Source organism: Palaemon carinicauda, chromosome 30, assembly GCF_036898095.1.
Source record: "Palaemon carinicauda isolate YSFRI2023 chromosome 30, ASM3689809v2, whole genome shotgun sequence".
NCBI lineage: Eukaryota > Metazoa > Arthropoda > Malacostraca > Decapoda > Palaemonidae > Palaemon > Palaemon carinicauda.
In genome coordinates this window covers 31,051,276-31,061,275 of record NC_090754.1, presented here as the reverse complement: position 1 = coordinate 31,061,275, position 10,000 = coordinate 31,051,276, and the positions used below count along the sequence as shown (strand labels likewise).

The following is a 10,000-nucleotide window of genomic DNA, read 5'->3' as shown; positions in this document are numbered from 1 at the left end:
AGATGTTGCCATTTGTGCAACAAGTGGTCCTATAAAACGGCGTCTATTGTGCAGTAAGAGATTCAGTTTCTCAACGTATACTTCCGACATTATAAGAACATCCAAGAATTGACTGTTTTTATTTTACTTTAAAATCTGCTATTTAACATATTCGCATACTTTTATTGTTGTGAAGGTAGTGAAGATTCTATAAAAAATTTTAGAACATGTTTTATATGTGTATATTAATTTATTTTTTTATTAATAGCATCCGCAGAATATTTTACGATTTTTTAAAATACGGAATTTTTGGAAAAGATATTAATCATGATGATAATGAATTAATAGAAATAATGATAAAAACCTAATATCCGTGAAAGCTTTTTACTCTCCAAAAGGCACCCTTTGCTAAAGTTGCATCCGTATCTCTGAAAATCTAAGTTCCAAATCCTGCAAAAAATGTAAATGTAAATGAATGAATATTTCCTGATCTTATGTTCCCTAACATAATATAACCTAGGGCTGTGCATCCTACCTAAATTATTCTCGGGGTTAATGAAAGCCTAGACCATTTTCGATATTTCACCAACTCGTGGCCGTATTTTCTTTACCTTTAAAGGAAAACAGATGATCTTTCACCTCGATGTCATATAGCCTTTATTATGAGGATTATTAGGTTTATAAAGTAATGTTTTGCGAAACACGTTTCATGTAAAACAGTTAAAACGTATCCTTGAGAGAAGTACTAAAGCTAGATGCAAATAGGGCAACCCACCTCCCCAAAGGTCCCTTCTCTTCAGAATTACACAGTAATACCTCTCACACAAGCTAATTACCTTTCACCTTATGGTAGAATTTCCATAGAAGTCAACTTTCTCCTTAATCGTGCTGACAAAAGTGGTACCCAGGCGAAAAAAAAGACACCTCCGTGTGACTTCATTGGGTACGTAATCATTTTAGAATGATGTAAGAATTCAAAAATCTGTAACTCGGTTTCACTATTATCTGTATCCCACTATCGAGAAAATCTAAAAGAATGTATGGTAACCTAAAATTATAAAAGTATAGATTGAAAATAAATCTTCAAATAAATCATCATCTTTTGATGAAATTAAATGGCTTTGTTTTAAAGTTTGTAACAAAAGCGTGAGTTTTTTCCATCATATGTTTACTGTCACTTGGTAATTTTTTTACTTTTTACTTCTTCAAGATACGTGCCAATTCACCTTCTTCAATCTTGTTTGAATAACGTTTAATGGAATATTAAATGATGAATTTTTTACTTCGAAATGTGAAATATATCGAATTTACCATAATTTTATATCGTACATTTTATATTCTGTTGCATTTAGTGCTCATATATTATGGTGAATTTATTCTAAGTTATTCTATACATTAGATTGTTTTTCACATTTGTCGTTACATTTGTTATGAATGTTTTAATTATCTTCTACTTGAACTGCATTACATTTTCTCCTCAAAACATTACACTGAATTTATTCAACAATATAATTTTACACTATTTTTTACTTCCATAGCAAATACTTTGTTTTTTGTTGGTTTTATTGTCATTATAAGACAGTGCATTAACGCTACATATTTTTCATTGATTTTATTCATTATCTCTAGCGCTTTGGCTTTTTTATTCGCTTTATTTATTTCAGGAAAAAAAATTGAGAGAAGAATTTTTTTTTTGTATAATCATAAATATTTGACAATTTCACCGACGATGCTTTGGAAAAGCGATAAAGCTTGCGTAAGGTTTGAACTTTTAAGGAAATTACCTTAGTTTGAGGTAATTTTCATGGTATCAAGGTAATTCTAATGTAATTTCGGTTATACTAGTTAAATTTAAGGAAATTGGGAAAATTTTTAAGGTAATCTAAGGTAAAAACAGCAGCATTTAAGGTAATGGCCACATGGCACATGCTCGAGTTTAAACCCTGAAGATTGGTATCATACAAGACTCCGTAATACCACCATTCCTCTTTAATAATGGAGGCTCTCAATAGGGTTTGGATCTCAATTCCATAGGGAATTGATGTTATTCCCTTACCAATTTTTCTTCTATTATTGGAGGTGACGCTTACTAATCATCTTTACGGCAATCGTAGTAGTGCTATTAGCAGTAAATTAACAAAAATCACACGCGCAAACACGCATGAGATATTACCGCTAGAGAGTTTTTGGGTCCTTTGATTGGATTCTTCTCACCGGTTACGGCTCATTTTCCTTTTGCCTACACATACCCTGAATAGTCTGGCCTATTAACATATTATCCTCTGTCCTCATACACCTGACAACACTGAGAGTACCAAACAATTCTTCCTCGCTTGAGGAGTTAAATACTGTACTGTAATTGTTCAGTGGCTACTTTCCTCCTGGTTAGGGTAGAAGAGATTCCTTAGCTATGGTAAGTAGCTGTTCTAGGAGAAGGACACTCCAAAATCAAACCATTGTTCTCTAGACTTTGGTAGTGCCATAGCCTCTGTACCATGGTCTTTCACTGTCTTGGGATAGAGTTCCCTTCCCTGAGGGTACACTCTGGCACGGTATTCTACCTTATTTCTCTTCCTCTTGTTTTCTATGACATTTTTTATGGTTTGTGAAGGAATTTTTTAATGTTACTTTTCTTAAAATATTTTATTTCAATTGTTAATTACTTCTCTTGTACACAATTTATTCCCTTTCCTCTCTGGGTTATTTTCCCCATTGGAGCCCTTGGGCTTTATAGCATCCTGCTTTTCCAACTAGGGATGTAGCTTAGCAAGTTATAATATACTGTATATATATATATATATATATATGCGTTTTTGTTTATATATGTCGACTTTTATATATATATATATATATATATAAACGTGTGTGTTTATTAATTTTTCAACTGTTGAATGGTGGTATATACCTGTCCACCGCAGGACAAAAGCCTCAGACATGTCCTTCCACTTGCGTCTCTTTATGGTATTTCTGTGCCAGTCCACACCCGCAAACATTTTATATGTATATATATATATATATATATATGTATGTATATATATAGATATATATATATATATATATATATATATAAAGTACTTATTTGAAGTCAGTCTTTAAAGACATGCAGCTATATTAACCCCATAAATATAATTCTACCCTATTAAAGAATGTTCGTAATACTAGGCAGGCAGTTAATTCTAATAGCCAGGCCTTCTCCATCATGAGGCTCAATACTACACAGTATTCTTGAAGTTTTGTTCCAGCTGTTACCAAGTTGTGGAATGATCTTCCTAATCGGGTAGTTGAATCGTTAGAACTTCAAACATTCAAAGTGGGAGCAAATGTTTTTATGTTGACCAGGCCCGACACGAGTCTTTTTATAGTTTATATATTACATATATGTTTTTGATGTTGTTAATAGTTTATATAGGACATATCTGTTTTGACGTTGTTACTGTTTTTAGAATGATTTATTGTTAATTTATTCTCATCATTCATTTATTTCCTTATTTCCTTTCCTCACTGGGCTATTTTTCCCTGTTGGAGCCCATGGTCTTACAGCATCTTGCTTTTCCAACAAGGGTTGTAGCTTGGCTAGTTATAATAATAATAATAATAATAATAATAATAATAATAATAATAATAATGATAATAATAATAATAATTCTTTGCATACCTAACGCGACGAATGGTCGAAACGTGTAGTTTATTGTCAGTACGCTATTGCCCCAATTCTCTTTTTTTATTCCAATTTTATGGTATTTACACTTTGGTAATATCATAAAACACAGACAATAAAAAGAGAAAAAATGCTAAAACCTCATCATCGTATAGAAATAATCAAAATTCCTCAAATTTGACAATAGAAAAAGTCAAGTTTTTCCTCCCCTGGAAACAAAAACGAGAGAAACACTATTGCAGGTAAAGATTAAAAAACTGAAAGAGGAAAAAAAAAGAGAAAAAGAATGCTTTTGCCATGGACGAATTTGCTGAAATCCGGAAACACCAAACAATAAAAGAGCAAATTGAGAGAGAGAGAGAGAGAGAGAGAGAGAGAGAGAGAGAGAGAGAGAGAGAATATCTGTACACAAAACGTCCGAATACAAAGCGAATATCAATAAAGGAGCGGCAAACACAACACTGGAAAATCTTTGGGAAATTTCTTTTATGTCAGAGTTAGAAAGACAATTACTGCTTTGCTAACGGAGTAGTTAAGGGCATTCAGGGGCCAGGAATGGACTCCCAAAAGCTACGAAAAACAATCAGTGGGGTGGGCGTGTTTTTATAAAAAAAGCATTCCTTCCAAAAATATTTGTAAAAGTCCATTTATTCCTTCTATTTCTCTCTCTGGATTATTGATAGATAGATAGGTATACATGTATCTTTTGCTGTCTGGGGCAGAAAACTTATATCTCCGGCCAATTGGTGACTTCCACACAACACAGAGATCGGGGAGTGAGCTTAATTTTCTTTGACAGCATTCTACAGAAATAAAATTCGTGATTGCCATTTGCCTCTGGTAGTGAGGTTAGTGTATCATTTTGGAAAAATCTATTCCTGCGATGCGGTCCTTAACATTTAACTATGTTTCAATCTACAATTTATATGTAACCCCGCCCCCCTCAAAGGGCACTAGTTCAAAATGGCAGAAGTGATAAGTGTGTCACGACTGAGATGGTGTGGGCATGTGTTGAGAATGGATGGTGGGGAGTGAGTGAGGAGGGCTTAGGAGGATCCTGTTAGGGGAGAAGATCGAAAGGGAGGCAGATAATTTGATGGCGAAACTGGAGATGGCGCACCAGGCAACTGACCCTTTAATGTAAGGATAACGGTGGGTAAGAAGATGAAGTTCAGGCTGTTTTGATTACTGCTGGGTAGATGGAGATGGTTTGGGCATGCTCTTCGACTTCCCCAAGAGCTTCATAAGGCACTAGAAGAGTTGGAAGACCCAGACCTACATGGCTGAAGACTATAAAGCGTGAAGTAGGAGATGATGAATGGAGAAGTACTCCTTAGTGACTAGATTGACCTGACGTATATGGCTACCGTTGGCTGCCAGATGGCCTGCCTTAACCTCCAACAAGAGGCTATATCCTACTATATTGGAGTTCACAACCGTATGCCAATCATACCTCGGGTATGTGGCACATTTTAAGAGACTCCCATGGTATTGCCACTTCCCTGGGGGAGCACTTAAAGGGAAAAATGATTAATTTGGGAATAAAATTCATATTCATATTTAATCATTTATTTTTGGATAGCCATACCGACAAAAGTGTGATTAAGTTTAGATATTTCAACACTGAGAGTTTGAAAATACACACACACACACACACACACACACACACACACATATATATATATATTTGGTAAAACTGCCCCACACGCATTTTATATATATATATATATATATATGTGTGTATACATGTGTGTATATATATGTATATATATATATATATATATATATATATATATATATATATATATATATATATGTATATATGGGTGTGTGCGTGTGGATGTGTGTTTTTGTTTCTTTGATGCTACTTCCATGAGAAAATTAGCGATATTCAATATTTAAAAAGCAGCTCTGCATGTCTGGACGAATGAACGACTCCAAGAAAATTTATTGCATATATATTTGGATATATATGTGTGATTGCATGGAATGAATTACTCGTTTAAAGATTTCTTAGTAAATTGTGAATGTTGAATGAGATGGAAAAGGAGGGCTATTGTTGAGATGAGTTATTTGCGTAGTATAAAATAAGATTAGTTGATAAGGGTGTGAAGTGAACAGAGAAGATAAATATGCGGGGAACTTAGCGCATGGGAAGATGGATCATACCATTTGAAGGGAATCTATGAGAATAGAGAACTATAAGAAGGAAGAAAATCATTTAGAGATTTACCTCTTATTGATCATCTTTGTGTGTAGTAAATGTAACGACTGATAATGTTTCTATCCTTGTTTTAGTGTAACTACGTAACATATTTTCATTTGGAATCACTTTAAACGACTAAATATTGAAAACATATTTGCATAAACAGGTCTTTGATACATAAGTCTGCGAATGCCTGTGAATGGAATAAGTGAATTGTTACTCTTAGGTTGAAACTATAAGAGAGATTACTCGAGTGCCATATAGGAATGAGATCGTGATGAGGGATAGATGAAGATGGTTTGGGCATGCCCTTCGCACTCCCCAAGAGCCCAAGAGAGATTAGTTCACCAAACTTTCAGCTGGGCTTAACAAAGTACTAGAAGAGTTGGAATCCCAAGCCTACATGACTGACTGCTATAAAGCGTGAAGTAGGAGATGATGAATGGAGAAGTCTTGAATAAAAGCTCAAGATAGAGACTACTGACGAAATCTGACCGAGGCCCTTTGCGTCAATAGGCATTGAAGGAGATGATGATACCATTAAACGAGTGTGCCTGTATCTGATACCTTTAAAATTAGATTCGTGTATATGAAAAAAAAAAAAAAAAAACGTATAAACCAAAATAATAAATTTAATTTATTCAAGATAGCTTGTTGTTCTTGTTTCATTGTGTTAAAATTCAGTTTTTACATCTTCACATTTGCCATAGAAAAAGCTGGCAAAAAATATCTACCCAGCGAATGATATATATATATATATATATATATAAGATAGATTCACTTTGGATATTAACAGCGAGTCGTGTCTTGACACACACACATATAATATATATATATATATATATATATACATACATGTATAAATATATGGTTGTGTGTTTATGTATGTGTGTGTATCCAAAGCCATGGACAGAAGATTATATAGAATGATTATTTAATCTTTTGATTTTGTGCAGCGAGATGAATAACCTTTTAAAAGTATTATGACCTGTATTATATGACTCTCCTATAAGTGACACGTCTTTTAAAGTTTGAGGATGATAGTATCTTTCCTTCACAGTGGAGATTTCCACATATTTATTAGATTCAACATATTGAAGGAGCTACAGTGCCTTCTATATATAAATTATATACATATATATGTATTATATATATATGCATATATGTATATATATAAATTATATATATATAATATATATGCATAATATATATATACATATATTTACACATATATATACGTATATATATGTATATATATATATATATATATCTATCTATCTATCTATCTATCTATCTATATATATATATATATATATATATATAACCAATTTAGTGGTGGGAAATAAAGATGAAATTACAGTTGTTTCGTGAAACTGATGTTTCGAGTAATATAGTTAGTTCTGTCAGGAAAAGTTGGTCAATTAAACAGTTTTGGAACTTTCTGTTATGAAACGCAAATATTCTTTTTCATTTATTCATTGTGTTTATAGTTAATTTAATTAATGTTCGTACTGTAGTTTTATGTATAATATTATGATTTTTATTTTGTTGCAAAAAGATTCAAATCGGTAAACATCGAAAGTAAACAGAAAACAATTTTATTGTTGTTGAAGTTTAATGCCATCATCCACTTAAGGTTATATGTTTATTATAATCTTGTTATATAATAAATATAACCATAACGGAAAATAAAAACTAAAGTGAACCATGGTGGCAGTATAAAAATAGTTGCTCGTTTTATACATTGGATTATTTTTTCATTTTCCCCCAGGTGAACCATTGGCCTGCTTGAGGTCCTTATTTTCTGATTGCTTGTTGTCTCTCTTCGATGTCCCTTCTTGCTTGTTGTAAAACCCCGAAGGTGTTTGCCAATAAGGAGAGCTGTTTGCTACCATGGTTGTTTGAACTTGAGGCGATGAGAAAGCAAAATATGGGTTATAAAAATGATAAAAAAAATTCTTGAATTCTATGTTTTGATTTCAATATAAAATGCTCGTATATTTACGGAATTGTAGAGTTTAAACTATCCAGAAAATAATCATTATACTAGTTTTTTACCTATATATAATTCGTATTTATTCAAAATTTTCCCTTTCGGTGTCAGGATGCCAGAGAACTTTAAATCATTCATTCATTTAAAAAATTTCCCAATCAATTCACCATTAATTCAATATATTAGAATTTAAGCAATTATACATTAAAATCCTCTTTATATATTTCTTTATTTTCTTCACAGGCCGAAGAGGGCAACTGTTGGATCTTTAACGACACTGGCGAACACCAATACATCTGGGAAGGCTTCATGTCACAGACGAAAATCAAGAGGTTGACGCTTCACCTGCGACCGGACGGTACTCTGGCCACCATTCCTACGGTTGCCTTCCACCACTTGCCTAACCTGGAAATGTTTGAGGTAAGGATATATAATCTCTCTCTCTCTCTCTCTCTCTCTCTCTCTCTCTCTGCCTGAAAACTCTGAATCAATCAATCAATCTCTCTCTCTCTCTCTCTCTCTCTCTCTCTGCCTGAAAACTCTGAATCAATCAATCAATCAATCTCTCTCTCTCTCTCTCTCTCTCTCTCTCTCTCTCTGCCTGAAAACTCTGAATCAATCAATCAATCAATCTCTCTCTCTCTCTCTCTCTCTCTCTCTCTCTCTGCCTGAAAACTCTGAATCAATCAATCAATCTCTCTCTCTCTCTCTCTCTCTCTCTCTCTCTCTGCCTGAAAACTCTGAATCAATCAATCAATCAATCTCTCTCTCTCTCTCTCTCTCTCTCTCTCTCTCTGCCTGAAAACTCTGAATCAATCAATCAATCTCTCTCTCTCTCTCTCTCTCTCTCTCTCTCTCTGCCTGAAAACTCTGAATCAATCAATCAATCAATCTCTCTCTCTCTCTCTCTCTCTCTCTCTCTCTGCCTGAAAACTCTGAATCAATCAATCAATCAATCTCTCTCTCTCTCTCTCTCTCTCTCTCTCTCTGCCTGAAAACTCTGAATCAATCAATCAATCTCTCTCTCTCTCTCTCTCTCTCTCTCTCTCTCTGCCTGAAAACTCTGAATCAATCAATCAATCTCTCTCTCTCTCTCTCTCTCTCTCTCTCTCTGCCTGAAAACTCTGAATCAATCAATCAATCTCTCTCTCTCTCTCTCTCTCTCTCTCTCTCTCTGCCTGAAAACTCTGAATCAATCAATCAATCAATCTCTCTCTCTCTCTCTCTCTCTCTCTCTCTCTGCCTGAAAACTCTGAATCAATCAATCAATCAATCTCTCTCTCTCTCTCTCTCTCTCTCTCTCTCTGCCTGAAAACTCTGAATCAATCAATCAATCTCTCTCTCTCTCTCTCTCTCTCTCTCTCTCTCTCTTTCTTTCCTTGCATGCAGGAAGGTATTTGCTAACAAGTGTGAGTGTGGGTTTACACATGTATGTGCGTTAAAAAAAATTTATAATTCTGCTTAATGTTCACAAACACATACACACACACACACACATATATATATATATATATGTGTGTGTGTGTGTATGTATATATATGTATATATATATATATATATATATATATTTAAATGTGTATATTAATGGATGGACATCAACACAGACTATAGTGGGAAATGCAGAAAAATTTCTACTTCTCATTGGAATTGAACTGTAGATTCTTCAAATGAAAGGTAAGATAGCCACCAATGTTAGGGAGAAATGTATATCGATTGCAAAGGATATTTTGTGTTGATTTCGATCATATATTGACTCAGTTGAACTAATTCTAATTAAATGCTATCATTTGGCTCAGATGTTGGGATGGAAAGTTAAGTAAAATGAGTGTATGTTTCCCAAATCCGAGAAAATGGCGATAGTTACACCGATTCTTAAAATTGCTCTAGAATCTAGATTATCAGAATTAAACTCGTATAGACCTATTTCGGAGATCTATCCCCTATTTCAAAAGTGATAGAATACGTAATTCTTGAACAATTAATTAGTCACTAGAAGAAATAACAGCTTTGCTAGACAACCAATCAGCGTACAGAAAATTATACTGTACCGAGACTGCTATCTCGTCAGTAGTAAATGATGGATGAAAAAAAAAAAATGTGGTATTTTAATATTACTTGATCTTAGTGCTGCTTTTGAAACAGTTGTGTACGAACTGCTAATAAA

At 33.7% G+C, this 10,000-nt stretch overlaps 1 protein-coding gene across 1 annotated transcript in view; it reads left to right on the top strand.

Annotated features, from left to right (window-relative positions):
• Positions 1-10,000, top strand: part of LOC137622973 (connectin-like) — a 575,164-nt gene that overhangs the window by 25,603 nt on the left and 539,561 nt on the right. Inside the window, exon 2 of the mRNA XM_068353585.1 lies at positions 8,080-8,256. Within this exon, the coding sequence (XP_068209686.1) occupies positions 8,080-8,256 (177 nt within the window). The remainder of the gene's footprint in view (positions 1-8,079; positions 8,257-10,000) is intronic.